This window comes from Macrobrachium rosenbergii, chromosome 54, assembly GCF_040412425.1.
Source record: "Macrobrachium rosenbergii isolate ZJJX-2024 chromosome 54, ASM4041242v1, whole genome shotgun sequence".
NCBI classification, from domain to species: domain Eukaryota; kingdom Metazoa; phylum Arthropoda; class Malacostraca; order Decapoda; family Palaemonidae; genus Macrobrachium; species Macrobrachium rosenbergii.
In genome coordinates, this window is record NC_089794.1 from 19,600,103 (window position 1) to 19,623,186 (window position 23,084).

At 35.9% G+C, this 23,084-nt stretch overlaps 1 protein-coding gene and 1 long non-coding RNA gene across 8 annotated transcripts in view; one reads left to right on the plus strand and one right to left on the minus strand.

Annotated features, from left to right (window-relative positions):
* Positions 1–7,647, plus strand: part of LOC136834834 (uncharacterized) — a 122,001-nt gene extending 114,354 nt beyond the window's left edge. The window contains exon 3 of the long non-coding RNA XR_010851896.1: positions 6,636–7,647. This is a non-coding gene — a long non-coding RNA (uncharacterized lncRNA). The remainder of the gene's footprint in view (positions 1–6,635) is intronic.
* Positions 35–23,084, minus strand: part of Exn (Ephexin) — a 273,579-nt gene continuing 250,529 nt past the window's right edge. For 3 of the 7 annotated variants that reach the window (XM_067097603.1, XM_067097606.1, XM_067097602.1), the window contains 14 exons: positions 17,688–17,894; positions 15,553–15,713; positions 14,700–15,003; positions 13,978–14,439; positions 12,813–13,519; positions 12,095–12,230; positions 11,755–11,949; positions 10,239–10,410; positions 9,567–9,771; positions 8,288–8,544; positions 7,646–7,805; positions 6,924–7,034; positions 6,412–6,505; positions 35–1,303 (listed from right to left, as the gene is read on the minus strand). In XM_067097603.1, coding sequence (XP_066953704.1) covers positions 1,047–1,303; positions 6,412–6,505; positions 6,924–7,034; positions 7,646–7,805; positions 8,288–8,544; positions 9,567–9,771; positions 10,239–10,410; positions 11,755–11,949; positions 12,095–12,230; positions 12,813–13,519; positions 13,978–14,439; positions 14,700–15,003; positions 15,553–15,713; positions 17,688–17,894 — 3,428 coding nt within the window. In that variant the 3' untranslated portion in view covers positions 35–1,046. Of the gene's footprint in view, positions 1,304–2,557; positions 2,679–2,944; positions 3,031–6,411; positions 6,506–6,923; positions 7,035–7,645; positions 7,806–8,287; positions 8,545–9,566; positions 9,772–10,238; positions 10,411–11,754; positions 11,950–12,094; positions 12,231–12,812; positions 13,520–13,977; positions 14,440–14,699; positions 15,004–15,552; positions 15,714–17,687; positions 17,895–23,084 lie in introns of those variants that run through there. The other 4 variants (XM_067097604.1, XM_067097605.1, XM_067097608.1 and 1 more) reach the window with 4 other exon arrangements.

Sequence of the window (23,084 nt, forward strand, 5' to 3'; positions counted from 1 at the left end):
TGAAAGTACTCAAAAGTTAAATAACAACAACAGATAATTCATTATATTTTATCAAAGATAATCCATATGTACAATACACTCATAAATCTGATATGTTACCAGAAAACTATGTACAGATTCAAATACTGAATAAACAATATATTCACTATTTACAGAGAAAAGTGTTTCATTTATAAAACAAATATGCTTAAAACAATATAAAACTGTACAATATTTGAACAAGCATAGCTTATTACATTTGGTTTAATATCTTCAAACATTATTAACATTTATATACTCAAATGTGTTCCAGATATTCTATACAGTCAATGAGTAATATCAACAAAAAAGACACTGGGAGATAAACCAACCCAAATCATGTATACGTACATTACATGACATAAACAACAGCTAACTTTATCACGGATTTCTTCCATCACAAGCTCCAAATTTCAAATTCAAAGAAGATATTTACATTAGTTTATGTCCTATCAAATTCAAATTTTCTACCAATAGCAATCGAATGTTGATTCTCCTTATCAAAAGCTAGTACTGTACCGAATAACAGCTGTACAAAGTTTGACATAGGATTTCTAAATTAAGAAACTTATGCATATAAAATAATATAATACTGTTCAGCACATATATTTCATAATATTTCAATCAATACATTACCTGAACAACAGATTAGTATGAAAGTTGTGGGAAAAAATTATTATTAAATGATGTGACAGACAGTTGCATTGGAGTTTATTGCACTTCACCTTAAACCTTATGAAAGATATTAAGAATGGCTCTATCAGGATACTAACCAATGCAGTCTAGAACATCTAGGATTAATATTGAAGGGATAACCTTCACTGATCAAAAAAAATCTTTGTTACAGTCAAACTGTGATTTTCTTTTAGTCACTAAAGAGTTGATCTGATATCAATTCAATAATCAATACTTGGATTTTATGACGTAGAATAAAAGCAAAGAGGATGTTAAAAAAATTGGATTGTTGATATTTTTCACAATCAATGACTGACTGCCAAACAGAACAAAATACAGAATGCTACCAAGAATTAATTAAGTGCTTGAGCCTGAGATGAAATGACCTCCTTCATCGTACGTGTTCTCCTCCTGTCTTTCCTCTTTTCCTCTTTCTCGTAGCGTTCCTTCTCCCTTTTTAGCTCGTCCAATAACGAACTGGATATTGCTAGAAGGCGGTAACGCTGGCGAAGGTTGCGTGCTCGTACGTGGCTGGAGGAGATCTCGACCGTGAAGCTTCCGGGGAACCATCCTCGCTCCTGGTCGCGGATCCTCTCGCCTTGGTACCAACCTGTTGTTGAAATTGATATGCCTAAGGTGTCTTTACTGGACCAAATTTGCATTGATTAAAAAAAATTAAGTTCCTATAGCTAAATAATATCTTGATCTTTGGTGTTCTTTAAAAAAATTTTAAGTTCTGTACTCTATAACATGAATTTACATTCTTCATTACATAGTAATTAGAACTATTATGAACAGTATAAAAGAGTATACTGCATTCACCTTATATTTTACAATGATTTGACAGTAAACTTTAACTATCAAAATTACATCATTTAACATTGACAGAAACTATAGTAAAAAATTACACAGCATCAGAACTGTAGATAAATGCAAATTAGTATTTCTCCAAGCATATTCTATCTCTGTCAAAACTATTAACCATACCAGCAAATGCTGCAGCTATGTTACAGTACCTACCTCCAAAATAATAATAAACACAAGCTGTTAATGCTACTCTACATTCATAAATTAGATTAAAATAAATATAAGCCATGCAACTAGCTTCAAATGTTCATTGTCTAAGTTCTAAGGGGCTCTACATCCATGCTGACATGCACTTAGTTTAGGGAAAGATAAATGGGAAAAGGGCTAATAGGGATGCTATTATTCTAGAAATCACAGTTGAAGAGATAAGGACAGGTCTACAAGTAATTTTTTTTACATGCAAGCTCTCATCTGATACAAATATTTTGGGAAAAAAAAAAAAACTATGGAAATTTTTGAAAGCAAGATTTTCAGGATTATAATGCCAACCTTCACTAGTTACCAAAACAGCACCATAAATTATTCTTTCAAATGTCTAGTTGATATTCATTCTCCTAGCAAAATGTAAGCAAAATTATTGGCACACTAGATTTTATCACTTATCTTATGAGCTGAAAATTCTAAATCAAAATAAATGTTTACTTTACATCTTTAATGAATTACTTTACTCGATTAAGCAACTTCAAAAACAACAAAAGTTGGATTTCTATTTACAGATGTAAAATTTAAGAATAGCATGCAGTGTATACTGTGTCAGGTTATGCCATCGGTCCCATCACGTAGGGCATGTACTTAGTCCTTGTATGTAATCATGCAGTCATGAAGTTTACTGCCAGTCCGGTTATGATCTAAAGCTATCGTTTTCAACATAACACGTATACTGTACACGTATAAAAGGACTAACCTCGAATACTCAGTTACCTTATCCATTAGGGATTTCACTGTCCCATGTCCAGAAGTCATCCTAGTTACAGTTATGTTTATCCAGTCTACTTACGGGAATGCTAAACGTACATTCTAAAACTCGCGTACAGTTAAATAAAACTCCAGTAATGGACTGTCCAGTGAAGAAAGTCAATCTGATCGTAGCGGGAAGCTGTACGTGGCCTTTATCCTTACTATCAGATAGTGTGGATAACACAAAATATGGATATGAACAGCCTAAAAACCACATGTGATATAGATATCCTAGAAAAGTAAATAGGGTGATAATTCAGGGTAAATAGTGTCTCCACAATATTCTTAGGACAACAACCACTCTTGACACCTCTCATGGGGCTTGAGCTCATCCCTGCAATAAATCAATCAAACTTTTTTGCCACAAAATCTATCCTGTCCTCAACAAAGGACTCCATTTAGAAGTAGCATCTGGACTCATACTTACCACTTGATTATCTTGGACATCAGAGGAAGGAGCTCTTCACATTGCTGTGCTCTGAATTTCCTCCGCTATGGTCATCAAAATTACGTCTAAGTACCAGACGATTCATCCCAACATTTTGAAAGATTCATTTGGTTAGTATAGATGGCATAAAAAGATAGAAAATAACAGGCTGAAAACTGTGAAAGTGGATAGTTTTAATACTAAATGGGTAAACAGTATGATGAAAAATGAAAATGAGGAAAGAAGAGAGGATGAAAATTTTCAATCCTATGATATACAGTACAGTATGAAGGTTGAGAGGTCAGTTACAATTTGATTATTCAGTAATTGTCACTCTAGCATACAAAAATAAGAGATGAAAAGCCTTCATTTAAGAACTGAGTACTGTAGATGTATTAAGTGTCTATACAAGCCAAGTCTCAACAGATAACAATAAGCATTGCTGTGCCATGTTATCCTACCTTTACCTTCCAAATACATCAGCATTAACATTTTTGTCAGCTGTTCCCTAAAATGGGTTAGATTTGAAATAAGTTCAATCCACTCTTTCCTATCTTGTGCCCTTTCTGCCTGAACTCCCATCAGGACCTAAGTGTAAATCTATTCTCGTTCTCAATAATTTCCTGGGCCTTCCACAGGTCTTGTCCTTCTACTTTCTTGTCTGTTGTTATTGTTTCTAAAATCCCTATTTTCCTTGTCAGTGGCCAAGTTTCTGCTGCATTGTACAAAACTTTTGCATTCTTGTAAGTCTTTGCTGTCTCTAGGAACAGTACTGTACTTGGTATTTACAAATAGTCTAGATTCTGTATCCCTATTTCAGTCATTTTGCAGCTGCTCCCACTTTACAATCCAGTAGGCCCCCAAGGTAACAAAAATGCTCTACCTTTACTAAGACCTGCCCATATAATACAACAGGGTTCTCAACTCCCCTCTCTTCTCGTTGGTTCTTTGTTATGCACCACAGGCATCGAAACTCTCTTACTACCAGTATATTGTTCTAACCTGAGGCTATCAATTACAGTATATCTATGTTATAGTATATAACAAATTAATCTGTCCGCAGATCTGTTTTAACAATTTAGCCTTGTTCTTATGACAGTCATCAAGTTCAAAATGTACAATTACTTCAAAATCATTTCAAAGCAATTTTTGACTGCTTTACCAGCACAGCATGGTATATACATCACAAAAGACAGCAAATGGTATGACATACAGTCTACAAACAGTATCACTACTTGGCAATCTTTGGTATACAGTACTTTACTCCAGTGTCCATGTTGGTAATACTAGCAAGGATACAAATTTGGGGAACAAGGGGAAATTTTTAAAATGTTAATTGATACTTTTGAAATACAGTAACTAATCCTTAATGAAATTCATACAGTAATACTGTAGTATGTTACTAAGATGTACTAAAATTCAAGATCTGTTAATGACTTTTACATCTATTTTCAAGAAATGATATTTTTCAATTACACTCATCCACTGTACTTGACCCCTTCATAAATCAGTAAGTAATTAGACCTCTGGACTTTCTCCAAGTTTAGGAACAACATTCATTATTTCTCTCTCACTTTGCCAGTCTTTGATAAAAAGAATAAAATACCATTGCAAGGACAGATAATAATTAAAAAGTATAGCTGTTTTACAGAACCAAAGCACTGAACTTCTCAACCTTCACAAAAGTACTCTCTAAAAGATATTAACAGGTATAAGTGAACAGCAGCATTAAAATACAGTATATTACAGTAAAAAAAAAAGAGTAATACTAGTTTTAAAGAATAAAGACCAGTCAGTGGGAAGCAATTCAGTATAAGGAAATGGGAAAGATACAGGAATCAAAATTATATTTGATTAAATGAATGGACACTAAAGAATTGTGGTAAACATGGATAATCCAGTGTAGAACAAGAGCATTAACACCAACAACCTTGAATGTCATGAACACCAACAACAATATAATTAGCTATTATCCCACAGTGGCAACTTGCATTCCATGAATCCTTATCATTACTTCAGTTGGCCTAAGCTTTTCAAAGATTATGCAGGGAGATCAATCTTGCAATGTAAAGACAGTCTTTTTGATCATCAAAATATATATATGAACAATTCATTCAACTGAAATAATAATTTTTAAATATCCACAGCCATGTACAAAGAAACATCCATTAAATCTGTAGCTGGCTAAGAAATCAGTTGTAATTTATGAAACTGCCACGCTGAGGGAAGATGGCAAATTCTAAAACTTACCAAGTGAACTCTGTTAGTACTCAGGTACTGTGAGACAATAATTTCTGCAAAAATCTGTGATAATAAAGGTTGACAAGAATCAAAATAAATAAAATGGCTACAGGGAAATTGTGTGTGAACAAAAACTTTCGGTGAGGACAGTCAGTGAAGACTTGGTGATCGGTCGACTTACTAAACTAACCCCTTTACCAGTGCTAGAGAAAAATAGAATAATGTATATTCATTCTGTATCACTGACTCGTCCTGAAATCTCCAGTGATGTCTGTTGGTCACCGTTAACTGCTACGCTTCCACTGTTCCAGGGTGGCTGCTAGTTAAAGCTGGGTTCATGTAAAAACCTTGAACTAGACGGAAATTATCTGTATCAGTCGTCCATCAAAATCAGAATGGCTTAAGTTCAGCTCATGCACATTTGGCCTTTGGAGAATGCAGCAAAGACCATGCAGGCAAGCTAAGTGTTTCTTCAAGCTTATTTAAAAAGCATATTTCATACTGGGACATGCACTGTAATACTGCAATAAACTTTACTGTATTCTACTAAAGATAGTTGTAGGGATCAATATATCTGCCATTAATCAAAATCTAGCATCATACCTACATGCATGTAAAAATCTCAACTTTAATTTGGTACACATTCCCCAGGTATAAATGCAGCTAGTAATTTCGTCTTCACATTACTGTAATACAATTTTACAATTACTGTGTCCTCTACCCACAAATATTTTTTATTGTATTTATATTTTTTTTCTATCTGTAATGCATATTATGTCAAAAATATCTTCTGATACTGACACCCCTGACTGGTCTGGACAACATGAATATGATTTCATTCATATTCACTGAAACTACAATATGGAAAGTGAATTTCCAAGAAATATTTACTCAAAGTAATGCCAGCAGTGTAAAACTACAAGTTACAAAAGTCAACTCTTGCTTTGAAGTCTTGCCCTTATTAGTACGTAATGTTGATCAATAGGATGTAAAGGTGTCTTTCTCTTAGTAAACATCAAAAGTCATAAGTTGCGGTCAATCTGACTTCAACCCATGCATTTACAACGTGTGTTAACGCGAGTTCTTCTAGAGCTCTCGATGATGATCAAGCTAAGGTCTTATCAATAACACATTGTCATTACAATTTAAAGGACCAGCTATGCAGCAAAATGCTCTGAATGAGTAATCTAAGCCATGCAATGTATCATTCGCGGATTTAACCTTACCATCGGACATTTTCTTCAGCACATTAACGACGTCAGATACTTCCAACGAGAGTTCGTCTGATTCCTTTGCCACATATGGGTGAATTGCTTGGACCTATGGAAAGATATTTTCATTTTTTGATAAGCATCTGCTCACAATATTATCATAAATGTGATGAGTAAAAATGTGAAAGTCAGTGGTATAAAACAAATTCGTAACCACTTTTTTCTTTCTTCTTTACTAGGAGGAGAGAACTGAGGCAGTTGAATACTAACATGAAGAATGAAAAGAGAAAAGGATAAAGGATAAAATCAAGTAAGTAACATGTATAGTAGAGGAGGAACATACGACAAGCTTTTCTGATTTTTATAGGCCCAATTTGAAGGCTGGTCCATCTTAAGTGGATAGGCTTCTCATTATCTCATAAATAATACAAAGATGCCTCCATAATACTCTAAATGAAAGGACTAAGAATCATCATTCAACTGCTGTTATACTTTCATATATGAGTAACCTATGTATTGGCAAGTACCTGTGGACAGTCCCACTCTTCGTAGATTCTCTCATCAGGATTCTCCGACGTTCGCGGGGTCACAGCTTCGACCCATCTCGTTCTGTCAGATTCCATGGGACAGGAAACCACCTGTCAACAAAACAAAATGACATTATATATACAGCTCAAAATATAAAGGATTCTGACTCATCCAGTCTCCATAACTAAAGATATTCAACTTTAACCTCAATACAGAAATATTAATGCAGATATACCATGCACATATGATCTACAATCAAAATGTACAGTATTTATGGACTATATACTGGTCAGTAAACCTAAAAGCTAAAAATAATTAAGAAACGTGATTTGGGATACAGATAAAAACCATTCTCAGACAGTACACCTAAAATCTAAAAATTATTTTATAAAGTTATTTTAAAAGCTGAATTCAAATGACAGACACAGTTGTCAGATGGGCAATAAATCTTCAGGAATAACACTCTTTTTCATCCTGTTCAAATGAGTTTTATAATTAATAAAATAAAGAATATTAAATGTAATATATCCTTCCTACATGTGCTGTAACATAAATCTCCTTCCATGAATGACCAAAATTCAGTGCTGAAATTCCTTGCTCATTTCCAGTTAGTAGTAGTACTGGGTAGCAACAGTAGCAATGATGGCCAATATAATGTAATTTCAGAATTTATAAAGCCACAGTTAATTTCACCAAGCAGAAATAAACGCAAAAAACATACCATTTCTACCGTTTTATTCTCATGATTCTGGAGCATGGTCATGATGAGGAGGTTCTTGTGGCCGTCCAGAATGCGGCCAGGGAATTTGTCTGTAGCGTCAAGCTCCAGCACTTGCACCATGTTTCTTGAGCAGTAATCAAGCACCATATATTGATCCTCACTGAAATATAAATGGTATACATTAGTAAAAAAAATATTAATAAAGAATGGCACAGCCTACACTGTTTCGCAAGTGAAAGCTGCAAATTTTTCAACTGTTTCAACTGTCATATGTGAAGCATTCTATAACCTCTTTTTTGACCATACTGGCTATTGAACTACATACAATGCTTATTTTATTTTTTATTTTCTCGGTCCCTGTTTTCTCCCAACATTCATGAATTATGTTTAGGGTTACTACAAGTCTGACTCATTATAACAACAAACAGCTTTCATAACTTGACTAATGATTTAGAACTCAAGCTGGTATGATGCATAATCCACACCCTAACAAATATTTAATTTACCAAGTGAACAGTTAAAGGCACTGGGAGAGCATGTATATCTCAGATGATACAAATACAGTCTCAGTATACTACTGTACAGTAGTAAAGGAAAGCATCAGATTACATATCATGACATACAGTCTGTTATTTCAATTACCTCTTTTTCTTAGTGACAACTAGAAGATCAGTGAACAAGAAGAAATAAAGCGTATGTTTAGAAATCCTTTTTCCAAAGGTAAGTTTATCATTCTCCTTCCACGTTAACCTTGTCAGTTCCCCTTTCTTGACAAGCCAACGGGATGCAGATATAAGAGGGATTGCCTTTACTTCTCGGAAGTCAAGCTGCCTTGAGAGGATGAGCATTTCTTCCATGCGTTCCATTTTACGAGCACCTTCGTTGCACTCTGCAACAATCTGTGGAGGAAATGCAATACACCATGAATAAAAGAAAAGTTTAAAGAAAAATACAGTATTCAAATCTGTGCAACTTGAAACAAAACCAAATGACCTTTGGTCATAGCGACCTGATGTCAAAACAAGATATCAAATTTGATAATACACTAACATTGTGCCATGAACACAAGCAAAACTCTTGGGCATATTAAGTAATTTATGGAAAGACACGACAGAAAGTGTTTTCTATACGGCACCCTAAAAATCTGAAGGTACCTAACAAGACTCTCAACATGGACCTCCACATAAGCAATACAGATAGCCTAGATGTTTTAAATACAATACCAATAACATAATGAGTTGAAAACCACAATAACTAATATGATTTATACTTAACTGAAAAGATATTCACAGAGACTGGAACATCTTTCCTTTAATAATATTATTAACATGATTTTTACTGTAAAAATCATTATATTGCATTCTACCAGCAAAATTATATATCAAATAAAATATCAAACTAGCCTAAGCTATCCAACTATAACTCAACTTTCTTTTAGCATTGTATACAGGACAATGCAATAACTTGTCTTTTAAACACACAATGGATGTCTCACAATCTTCTAAGAACATTTTCAAAATTTCTGACAAAAGCAGTTGACTTGTTGCACTTTCTGCAGATTTCTGCATAAAGTTGATGTGATCTATTATTCAGAACTTATCCAAATACTCAGCTTATTCTCAAGTTCTATAGGATTAGATTAATCACATTATCAAAATAATGCTTTTATGTAATTTTTTCCCTTTATAGGATTAAGTTTGTAATGAGTCCATTTTATTCTGTTCTGTCAAGTGCACTTCCTGCTTAAATTACTAACTAGTTCTTCCACAATCGCCTGCACCTTCCTGCTGGTCAGTATCCTGTCTACTCTTTAATGAGAGACTCGTCCCCTTTCATATTATACACCTAAACCACCACAGCTACCGTACATCATTCTGCCATTCTCAATTCAAGTTCCCCCAATGACAATGTTACTACCTACCTTTGTGAGAGTGGCAAGGGCTGCTTTGCATTCCTCCCACTCAGGAGTGTCGTGTTTCAGTCGGTGAAATATGGCATCAACTAACAAGGGCAACCTCGTGATCCTCTGCATTGGGAGCATTAGGAACGAGTGCATAGCGAGAGACTGGCAGACAGGCGATGACTCAAGACGATTCAACACTTCTAAGAACTTGGGGTTGTTTTCCCTGGAAAATGAATGCCAAATAAAACACAAATAATGAAACAGTGGGAGTCTTAAATTCCTTTCGCAAAAGTTCTTGAATACACTATCCTGAATGCAGGTTATGCATACAATAAATGTGCCCAATCAGTAAAAAGAGCCCAACTCATAAATACTGTATATACACACATAAAGTGACTGATAGCCAAGCATTTTCTAGAAACTATGTAGCTATATTACATTATGAATACAGTAATCTGTTACTCTGATACCCTCCAAAAATTTCTTGTAAAGTACTCATTAAAGAGATATGCTTCCACTAACTTGAATTCACTATGTACAGTATAACACTTAACAATTACAAATACCTGTAACTAAGCATCATCCATAATCACACCACACACACTACACACACATCACTGCATAATTTTTAAATAGGTTATAACTTTTCTGATAATTTATTTTCTAATATAATACAGTGATTCCACTTACTTGAGTTCCTTTAAGATTCTATCTTGATAGATTTGATTAGAGCAATATTTGACGTACACCTGGAAGTGATTATTTGCATGCTTGAGGATGATATCGCTTATCTTCGAAATCCTCACAGACTCTTGCCACCGTTTTTCTAAATCTGCTAGGAACAGTTCAGAGCACCTCTTGACTGTTAAGGAAAAAAGCAAATTATGTATAATTAACATAAAGAAAGGACCTGATCAAGATCGCTACATTGGTAACCAACAATAAAACTACATTTTCCACCTACAGGTAAATTTTTATGTTGAAATAGAACTGAGAAATAGGAGGAGAATAAATACATATAAATCTTTTCTAGAATAAAAATGAAATGTTATGAAAGTGCTTGAAAAAGGTACACATTACGTATATGCTTGAGAATAAAAAACATTATATCAACAGTGGTTAAATTATACTTTCTCTCTGTAGAATATGGAGAAGAGTTATGTTAGTTTTTCTGTTCTGTTAACATGAACAATTTTTTAGCACCAGGTTTGTTCCACAAAAGTTCCAAAACTATACTATACAGTACTACGAAATGATTTCATCAAATCATACATTATACATGATCATCAAGTTGTCACTTTCATTTCCTACCTACACTACCTTACTTGCAAAACCCCAGCTAAATGAGGACATGCAAACTTCCAGCTTTTAAAAATGTTAACATGTGTCAACTTGAAAGAAGCTTTGGTGACAAGGGCATGTCATTTAGCAATAAAAATTGTATATACTGTATGTACTGTACTATATATACAGTAAATATATGGAATTTCGTAGTAATATTTACAGCCATATATATATATAACTTATAAATTACAGAAACTGTGCTTAAAAACTTCCCAAAATCAAAAATTACCTAAAAAACATGGTACTTAAATACATAGCCTGAAAATGTGTGCTTTCAAGTTATTCTGTTCAAAAAGAAACAACGCACAAGTGTGAACTTCCTAAATCTCTGAAATTGTACAAATGTGACTTTACTGTTTTATAAGAATCACACACAATGGATACAAATAAAGGGAAATATATCCCCTCCTCTATTAACTTCCTATTTGAATATAGTTTTTTTAAATCTGTGTCATATAAAGCAAAACCAATGTGCTACACAGTACTCTTTTAGTTTTACCTTTACATACCTAAACAATAGCCTAAGGCTCCCCTAATGTACGACTTTTCAAAATAGTTTCTCATTTATAATAAGAATACTTGTACTACACTGATTCCTTTAACTACTCTGGTTATTGCCTTTTTTTATTGAACAATGGTGTGTAAGCTATACACAGTAGTTTATGAAAAAATTGTATACTCTACCATATTTATATGAATTCCAGGTAAACTTCAGAATCTTATTTTTTCATACCTATAAGAAAGCCTGTACTGATATACATTTTAGTAATATATGCTTGTACTTTTTTGGCACCCAAATGTTCTGCCTAGTAATTACATGAGACATATTAAAACGGGATAAACTCCATAAAACTAAATTTACCTGGAAGGATATCTGAGAACAGAATGTGTCTTTCCCTCCTACTTAACACAGCATCATCTCCTTCATCTACCGTAAATTCTGGACACTGTACAAAATGCGTGACCAGAACATTGAGACTTTTCAGATAAGATGCTTCTGACGTGATCATCTCAAACATAGCTTCCTGGGTCTTCTTTTCTTGCGTACTAATTTGACCTGGAAAATCATGAAATGGATTAACAATAACATATTTTCTCCAACTTATCTTTTCCTTAATTAAAAAGGTGTGACGTCAGTCTCTTACGTAAGCCAGTAAACTTCATCAGCTAAATATGCAAGGAACAAATAAGGGCAGACTTACTTAGCAATCCACTTTCAATGACTTCTGGAAGTTCACACCACAAGGTTCGTCTGCCATCAGCTGGGGTAACCAGTTCCATGGCAGTGGGTCGGGTTTGTAGCTTCCCCCCAATGGAGTGCTGCCCATCATTTATGACCTGCAAGAGGCAACCTGTTAGTACATGATGGAAACCTTTTTGTCTTGATAAACATTGTGCAGAGAGTGTATACACTCGTGCTGTTCTCAACCCAAGATTACAGAGAAGGGTTGAACATATGGTTAAAGTTCATACCTAATAAAGAGAATAAACTAAAGCATAACTGGCACTTGCAATAAACCTTTAAAACTTTAGATATGAGGCCTCAGTTATGAGAAAGTACAATAAAAATGAAGTCCTTCAACATGGACATCAATAGGGAAGATTTTCTGAATGATACATGATGTATAAGAAGACTTCTCCATCAAATTATTTACCCCTAGGATAGTTGCTTATTTTAATAGACAGAACAGATTTCTCTATCCTTATTCAGTTTTGAAATGCAAATTAAAACAATGAGTTACTCACATTGAGACAGACAATTTTAAAATGTATTGGTAGGAAAATTTCTTGCTACACAGTACATGGCATTCTGATAACCTTATCAATTATTATACTGCATTAAGATAACTTTCTTATCTTTCTTTCAGAATAGGACTCTGACCAGATAAAAGTTTGAAACCAACAAGTTTTTTCAATTACCTCATAATCATCCTCTGATGAACAGTCTCCTTGACTTTGTGCAGCCCGTTCAAGGAGCTTGGCTGTATAAAATTGGTACAGGGGTTCGTCAGCAAAGTGCGAACTTACATACAGCGGTTCCTCTTGATTCAACGCATCACAGCTAAAGTCTAAGTAACTATTGTTATCCCCATCCGGAAGACTAGAGGGCATCTGCACAAGCATGGGTTGAGATAAAGATAATCGAGAAGGTGGTGGAAGTCTGAAACGAGGCTGATGGGTAACGGGAGTCCTCCTTGCAGGCAGAGGTGGTGGGGCTGATGCAATATCGCAAGGGCGGATGTACCCTTCACTTGAGCCATGCGAGGAAGCACTGACAACTGAAGTGCGTGTCTGGGGAACATTGTGCATCACAGAACTGGTCACCTCAGGACTCAGTGCTTTTTCATCACCACTGGAGTCCTCTGCTATACTACTACTATTGTTCATGTTAATTGTGGCATATTTGACGCTGTTGATACGCAGAGTTGTGTAGCCACCATCATCAGGGTGCACCAGGACAGGGACAGGAGATGTGTCACTGCTGGAGCCTTCAGAAGTCCTCAAGACACGTCTTCCAGGGGGGGCAGTGGGTCCCGAGGAGAGGAGCTGATTTAGCCGCAAGGCCACACTGGTCTTACTATGCTCATCCACTTCACTGTCTCCAGTAGTTGGTTCATGGTCCTTCTCTGGAATTTGAAAAAAAATCAATATCCAAGTTCAATGAAAAAAACTAAGCGTACTGTATTATAAATTCTGCTATAAAAGTTAATCCAGTCATATTTACATTACCCTTGCTTTTTTCTGGGTAAAATGTTCCATTAATTTTACACAATAAACAAAAAAGCTTAAACAATTATTTATGAAATGAAAATCCATAATGATTATTGCTCATGATGTTCTGTATTAAAATTATCAAAAGGAAAGTTTCTGAGAGTTGGTCAGTTCCCATACCAGTTTGAAGATGATGAAACAGTCCCTTCACAGTACAATATGAAAACTGGAATGACAAGCCAAAATTCCTGAAAGGTATACTCCTTCAAGTCATTCGATAAATTCAATCAGCAACCTCCAAAACAACCTTCTCAGAATTTTCAAAGTTTATTCGAGTTGAACACCTATGCCCAGAGGCCATTCAGTCTCTTACCTTTTGGTGGAGGGGCAGGGGGAGCTGTCCTAGGTCTGACTGGTGCATAGCTGCAACTTGCAGTACTCTTTCTGTGGTGAATGATGGACGTTGGACGATGCTGTCTCAGTGGCACTGTCGTCTCAGAGGAGGAACCAACAGTCGTCATAGAAGCTATAGAAGGAGTGTTGGACTTCCTGTACTCTTGTGTACTTGCACTTGAGAGTACACTCTCAGAATCTGAGCGAACAGTCTGCTGAGACGCATCTGACATCTCACCAGCGTCTTGTCTCTCTGTTTCAATAGTAAGAGTGAGATAGAAGGTTGCAGATTCCTTCTTTGAAGGTGGTCCTCCTCCTCGGCTGACAACTGTGGTCACAGACCCAGCCAGTGACTTCCTTCTGAAGTGACTCCTAAAGGACCACTTTCTCTTATTGTCTGCACTAGTAGGAGTCAGATTAGGGGTCAAATCACAGGCCAAATCTGATGACAAAAATGAAGTGACATATAAGATACAAGCACAGTAAATGAGAACATGAAAAGTAGATTATGGTGTACTGTATAATCACCTAGCACACTATGTAAAAAGAACTAGATCTAGAAGTGTCTTCCACAGGACAAATTCTCAGAACTGTACTTCTTACTTCTACCTGTAACATAAAATACATATTACTGACCAAATGCAAATGTGCCCTTACACTGAACCACCTTGTTCTTTTTTGTGCTTCCATCCTCATACTTACTTTCAGTACTTTTCATATCAGAGACACTGAAGGTGCTCTTCTTCTTGATGCGACTGAGTCCAGTCTTCACTTCGTCCTTGGTCTGGGACCAGTTCCTTCTGAGACGCCTCATGCCCAGGTTGGCAGCCTCGGCAAATTTGGTGATGCTGCGTTGTTGTTGTTGCTGATTCTGCTGTTGCTGTTCCTGCTGCTGTTGCTGCTGCAAAGGACTCTGCAGCTTTAACTGCAGTTTCTCTGAGGCGGACACTTCCGAACTCAGGGACTCCGCTTGGTCTCTGGATGTCTGTGAGCCATCATCAGGGAACTGCAAGGGAAGAGATTTGTAAACAAAAAAACAAACCCAACTTCATCAAGACTGTGAGTCAATGTCTGAAAAATATATGAGCAGGAAAAAACACACACTAATGAATTATGGCTCTCAGCCACTCTGGAAACTAGAGAAACTGGAAAATGAAACAAACCAGATTTATAAAAAAAAATGGATCAAGATTATGAGTCATTGCCTGTAAAATACATGAAATGGAGAAAAAAATAAACATTAAATGAACTGGGAAAAACCCATACATTCCGAATGTAAGCTGTCGTTTGGGTACTTAATAAAACAAAGGCGTGCACAAAAAAACTACATATAATCCTGGATTGTTAAGCCACTGCTGGGAAACAGGAAAAAAATTGATAAAAAACAAGGAAACTTTAAGATTCAACATCTTCGAGCTATTTCATAGCCTTGTACTGATTCCTCAGTACTTTGGAGCCATTTCAAAGCCTATGATTATTTTTGAGCTAATTTACAGTCTCAAAACCCCCCTTTTGTACTTGGAAGCCCTTCGAAATTTTTTTAATCCTCACTCACCTGCGGTCTGAGCCTGGTGTAGGCATCATTCGAATCATCTGATTCGAACGAATCATCCGAATCCTGTTCGTCGCACTGGTGGCCGTCTTCAGCTGGACTGATGACCTCGTATATGGCTTCGTAATGGCCAGTGGCGTTGTCTTCGTCGTCCGAATCACCTCCTGCAATAATTATAACAATAATAATTCAACAGCTCAGAAACAGTTTTGGTATGAACTGAAAAAACTATAACACTGACTGAGATTAACTTTATCCTTGACTCATGTTGCTTTGGAAGTCGAACGAGAGAGAGAGAGAGAGAGAGAGAGAGAGAGAGAGAGAGAGAGAGAGAGAGAGAGAGAGAGAGAGAGAGAGAGAGAGAGAGAGAGAGCGTAAATGACTGATTTATTCACGGTCACCTGTGAAAGAATAAACTTTTCATTTCAGATTATACCATCAAAATTTCTATCATCATCCTTAGATTCTAAATGAACAAGAACGTATCTACAATATCACCAAAAATTCTATCATGAATTCAACATAAAAATAACAAAAACCGAGAAATTTAGATGCACTGACATACCCACAATGCACATGCAAGGAGAAGGTGATTGCGCATGCAAACACATTATGGTAATTACCAATAAGCCTGTAACATGCAAGCACAACGTTTTAACAGTAAATGAATAATATTTGCAAAGCAAAACGAACTTACCGTTCTTCAAAACTCATCTTCAACACTTACATTAAAAGTTACAAAAATACATAAATACACCTGAAACTTTACTTGGTATTTAAATACCTTTCCTGGAGACTGAAAATGTTACTTAAAAGATACACAAAATAAAAATAACAAACTATAATTACCTTTAATGAAGACGTTTACAAATTTCAAATTTTCACCTGTCCAAACTATCAACGTATATCAAAGCTATGGACAAAACATTAAACGCCACTTAAAACATTAATACCTTTCCATTACACTGAAAATATTACTTAAAACATACATGTATACACCTACTGCTTTAAATAAAAGATAATTACCTTTTTTGGCCATTTAAATTGAGAATGTCAAGATATTACAAAGACGAAAATTACTTTCATTCAGTATCACTTGCTGGTACACTATGTTCTCGGCTGTATGCACGTATATGTCAATACTTCCTGTTTCCTTAACATTTGAACATACGGGTAAGAGAAATGACCAACCTTGGTGTTCCCACATGGAAAGGAATGCGGGGGGGAGGGGGGATGATAGGCGTACGAGGGGGACTGGCAGAGTCGGGTGAAATAAATGTGAAGGAAAAAAGGGTACCTGTCGAGCCAATGATGGAGAGATAGAGAGAGAGAAGAATGGAAAGGAAGGAAGTGGGGGGGGGGGGAGTTAGCCAAAACGCGAGGAGATACGTAGAGAAAAAAGTTAATGTTGAAAGAGGTACAGAGGAAAAGATAGGGTGGGAAAGGTGGAGAGGTAAAGAGGAAGGAGCCGAAGGGATAGAGAAAGGAAAGGAGAGAGGCTGTGAAACAGGGGAGATAGGCAGAGAAAGGTGGAGAGGTAGAGAAGAAGGAACGTAACGGAAAGAAATAAAAGATGAGGAATAGACAGAAAGGTGGAGATACACAGAGAAAGTAAAGAGGTATAAAAGAAGAAACGGAAGGAGAAATATATGGAGAGGTAGAGAGGAGAAGGAACATAGGAAGGAAGAAAGAGAGCTAGAGAGAAAATGAAGACTCGGATAAAAACTAGTAAAAGTTAGGAAAGGGGGGAGAGAGAGAGAGAGAGAGAGAGAAGGAGGAAGCGTGAATGAAGACAGTACTTGCTTCCGCAATGCATGACTGGGTAAACCAAGATCTGTACACGAGTTCGGGTCTACAACTGTTACATTAAATTACAAAAATGAAGTGTCTTATTTTTTATACATTTTTACCGGCTTCCTTGTATTGTGCTGCCACAAAAATACTTTCAAACAGGGATTACATAACCTGCTGTGCCGTAATTAAGATAACTTCACAAGATTTTCAAGAATGTCCTGAAAACAATTAGATAAACAAAAAAGAAACAGATCAAAACAAACAAAACACAAACAAGGGTTAGATTAATAAAAACACACTGTACAAAGCGGGGAAATGAACAAAAACAAGAAACGCAAACGCACCTTCCACATAAAGGCTGATCTCCTGGGCCTCGTTGTCATCTCCCTCGTAGAAAATACTCCTAATTTTGGCACTCTCGTAGTAGAGGCTGCTGTTCGTGCTCGCCCCCGAGAGGAGCGACGCGTTGTAGTAGCCTGGCGAATAGGCCGTATCGTACGTGTTGGGTTCCGACTGGCCTAGCACGATCGTGGACGATGACGTCACGTACACTGTTTTAGAACAACCAATCAAAAACGCCCGTCAGAATTACGTTGGCTGCAACCTTATCTGATTCATCATTCACCCACGGCTGACAGATTCAAGTCTGGTGGTCTGGGGCCGATCGAAAAATCGTACTTTTACTGACGTACCTTTCTCTTGCGAGATGATTACTCTGTCTGGTGTTGAAGTCACTATTCAATGATTCTCAATAAAAGTTTTGACACAACTACAATTTTAATTTTACTATCCCAACTATATTCTAGATGATGTCAAGAGTTCAATATATACTGAAGTAAGGGCCTCCTCAACTGGTATCACTTCCTAAGATGAACTCTTAGTTTTACGATCACAAATAGCAAATAAAATGTTGGCCACATTGCCCAAAGCTTCATTTTATACTATAAAGCTTTCTCATTAATGAGATGCAGATTGATCCCAAGGAGGTCTGACCCATTGTGCCCAAGCTGACCTAAGTAGTTATAAGGTGCCAAGTATGTGTGTGTGTGTATATATATATATATATACTGTATATATATATAATTATATATATATAAATATATATGTATAATGTATACATACATACATACATATATATATATATATATATATACATAATTAAAGTATTCATTTGCGTATTTAAAGTTCTCTCTCTCTCAGTTCTGAGCTGTCACGTTGTCGTCTGGTGGAGGGCAATTTCCTGATTAAGTGGTTCAGTTCTCCTTGAACAGCAACCATTCCTTGCTAGCATCTTCTCCCTTTCTTTATCACGTCTACATTTACATACACAAAACAAAACATCTTCAGTCTTCCAATGGGTACGTCAAGCTGATACCGTTTAAAAAAAAATTAGGGAAGTCTAATTATTATTTATTAAGTATTGCTGTTGTTCTTGTTGTTAAAACATCAATATGCAAATGCACACACACACTATATATATATATATATATATATATATATATATATATATATATATATATATATATATGTATGTATATGGTTGTTTTTTGTAACATCATAAAACCCGTGCACGAAGGTATTTCTCACCCTTTCTCTATCTCTCCCTCCGAGAAAAGTGAAGAAAAGAAGGCGAGGCAGAGAGCTGCTTCTAGGACCCTCCCCCCATGTTGCACCCACGCATTCCTCACCAGTCAACCCACCTCTTCACAACCCCCTCCTCCCCTCCCTCCTGGGGAGTCCTACCTTATGTCCTGAATCCCTCCGTGAACTCTTATTCAAGGGCAGTCAGCGGTCACCACAGTTGGAAGGAAGGAAGGAAGTCTCAGTAACTGTGCTCTCTCTCTCTCTCTCTCTCTCTCTCTCTCTCTCTCTCTCTCTCTCTCTCTGGAAAGTACGGGTGAAGTCTCCTCTATTTGTCGTACGCACCTATCTATCACGCCCCCTCTCTCTCTCTCACACACACACACTCACGGAAGTTGGATATCTCTCTCTCTCTCTCTCTCTCTCTCTCTCTCTCTCTCTCTCTCTCTCTCTAACTTTGTTCACTTTCCCCCTCTTTCTCACACGCACTAAACATGGACAGTATGCTAGAAAATCAAACATTTCTCCACCACTTACAATACTTGAATTGACAAGGATGGAAAAAGCCTCATATTCTTCTTCCTCAAACAAACACACCAGTGAAGTGTTCTCAAGCTCGACATCCCCCTCCTTCCATCGTCCCACTCTCTTTCTCTTTCTCTCTCTCTCTATCTCTTTCGTACAAACATAGACAGAACCAAGTAAACACTACGGATAAATGTTTGTTTTTCTCACGAGGACTTTCGAATAAACGTGACGACGGCAAGTATGTATGTATATGTATGTATGTATATATATTTATATTATGTATACATATGTATTATATATATATATATATATATATATATATATATAGAGAGAGAGAGAGAGAGAGAGAGAGAGAGAGAGAGAGAGATAAATATACAACTGTTCCCCATCATCGGCAGAGGACATGAGGCCAAAAATCACTTCTTGGAAACATTCAACAGACCTCTGTAGTCTTTCAGCTGCGAGGGACAACGGGCAACCTTGAGACAATTTTCGACCCAATATATATAAGAAGTGAGTCCCAAACATACAGTGCCACCTCGGACATCGCTTAATTAGGTCCACCTGGCACTTGACTGCATAAGAGAGACTTTAACATGAATCCATTCCTTTATGGTACGTAGAAAGACTCCCCCCCACAAGTTGAATGAGAGAGAGAGAGAGAGAGATTACCGCTCATTTTGAATGCTATGAAGGTACATATTATGTCTACTATTTTTCTTTCTACATATATTACACTGACATGCACGTCATCCCCGTCTGTAACCTACTACAGTCCACTAACCACCAGGTATATAATTGTCTGGTTAGTTCAAGAGAAGAAAAATATGTTTAAGTGAATGCGAACCCAGACAGACACACACACACACACACACACACACACACACACACACACACACACACACACATATATATATATATATATATATTTATATATATATATATATATATATATATATATATATATATATATATATATATATATATATATATATATATAAAAAACTTGCACCCAAAAAGAGTGCAGTTAAGAAAAATAAATCACAAATAAAAAGTAATCAAATAACATTGAACTATAACCAAAACAAAATAAACAATTTAACCAGTCAGTCACAAACAAATCAATATTATCCATACGGTCATCATTAACAAAATAAAGTTAAAAAACAAAGCATAAATCAACTACATGTCAGTTGCAAATGAAAGATTACCCCAAAAAAGATGGACCATGAAGTTTTTTTTTAATATTGCTCTCTCTCTCTCTCGTACTGATGTGTAATGCACTGATAATCATGCGATCGGGGTTCTATACCTTAAAGACTGTTACTCATACTGCTATAGAAACAACTGCACTCAATACTATGGCAATAAAATTTTTAAGCGTGGTGTGAAGTAAATAATAAATTGTGAGTGAGTGTACACACGCACTTTCACACGCCATTACATCACGTCTCCAACAATAAACGTTTTGTCCCTCGCGAACGTTTGACGACCTGTGAAGTTCATCACACAAGCTGTGAGAGTGGATCTTGGCTTCGCTGCGCGCCCGCTATTTCCTCCTCTCTGCTGGGCCGAATCTAACTTTGTTAGTAAGTACGCATTTACGCGCGCACGCCCGCACATGGGCATAAAATATTCCCACAGAATAATAAAATATTAACGCGCGCACGCCCGCACATGCGCTTAAAACATTCCCAGAGAATAAAAAATGTTTATGTCTTATGTTGTCAACTCTACGGAGTTCGCTACATCTAGCGATTTTCCGGGCTAAACATAGCGGCTCTTGGCTATATTTGGCTCCGGGTGTTTCTGTCTGCTTCCGTTTTCCGTTAGTCTCTCAAAATCTTCTATTTTTAAAGAGGTGGGTCTATAGTTTCTTCGGAACAAAACCCCTTTATTTGTTTGCATTTTTTAAAAATTCTATATAACGAAATTAGGTTTTATGTCTCAACTTAAATTTCTACAGATCTCACAATGATATTAAATGCTATTATAACCACTAGTTTTGCAGCTACTGTTCTATTATATATATATATATATATATATATATATATATATATATATATATATATATATATATATATATATAATATATTACATATAATTACATATATATATATATACCTTTAGCCGGCCTCCACATTAAATACAACACCCCTTTACTATGCACTGACCAACTACTCGCAACATAAGGAATGCGAACCTCTCTCTCAAGAGTTACAAAGGACCTCTGCTATTATGCCTCTGTCACAATTGAGGGCAACGGTCTGCTAGAATGATAAGAGGGTCACTCACATGTGATGACAGATTATGTAGGGAGATGTCCACTTGATAATACGAGAAATATTCCTGTTTTTAGTTCTTTCTCTCTCTTCTTCGTGTGGATGCATTATGTATATGCTGATACTGTTTATCATTTTCTCTCTCTCTCTCTCTCTCTCTCTCTCTCTCTCTCTCTCTCTCTCTCTCTCTCTCTCTCTCTCTCTCTCTCTATATATATATATATATATATATATATATATATGTATGTATGTATGTATGTATGCATGCATGCAGTATAAATAAATGCATACATATATACTGTAAAACCCTAATTTATATATATATATATATATATATATATATATATATATATATATATATATATATATATATATACACACACATATACAGCATACATAAATACGTCTATAAACCCTAAATTATAATAAATATATAAATATATATATATATATATATATATATATATATATATATATATATATATATATATATTATATACAGTATCAATACATACGTACATATATAAAAACCCTTATTTATAGTAAACTTTTTGCCTCTCTCTCTCTCTCTCTCTCTCTCTCTCTCTCTCTCTCTCTCTCTCTCTCTCTCTCTCTCTCTCTCTCTCTCTCTCTCTCATACTCCCAGTTCATTTCACCCAAAATTCTTAGTAACCAATAACAGAACGAAGAATAGAAACACACAATATAAAAAAAAAAAAAGAAAACGCAGAAACTTTTGTTCCACTTGGCGTCTTGTTCACAGGAAGTGGTCAAGTTCCTTTACCTCTTCATCTTCCGTCCGAAGGAACAGTGTGTGTCCTACGGGAGACACTGCGAAATCTACCTTATGCACCTACGAAATACGGGTCAGGTTTATTTTTAAACTCGCAAAATATTATGGCTGAGCGCGGGAGCGCTATGACATTTTTCCGCATACATTTTAGTTGACAGTAACACTTTTTTTTATTTATTTATTTATTTTTTTTACCGAAACAGTATGTAACCTCTATGTGACTGTGCAAATTCTACTTTATGTTACCAGAGAGATAAATCTATATTTTAGGTCACACAAAAAATTATTATACGCAATCATGTTCCTTAAGGACTGAACTTGGGTAAGGGAAATATTTTCAAATCACAAAAGCATATTACATGGTTCGTTTTACAGTTAGTTCTTAACGAACGTACCCTGCAGGAAGGGTGAATACTTTTTTTGCACCTCATTCCACAAAAGACAAGAGCGAAATCTGCCTTATAAACTAATGAACTAACGGTAAAGTAAGAAATAAATAGGACAATTTCCAAATCATTACATTAATCTTCGTGTACTAATAGTCAAATATATTTCAG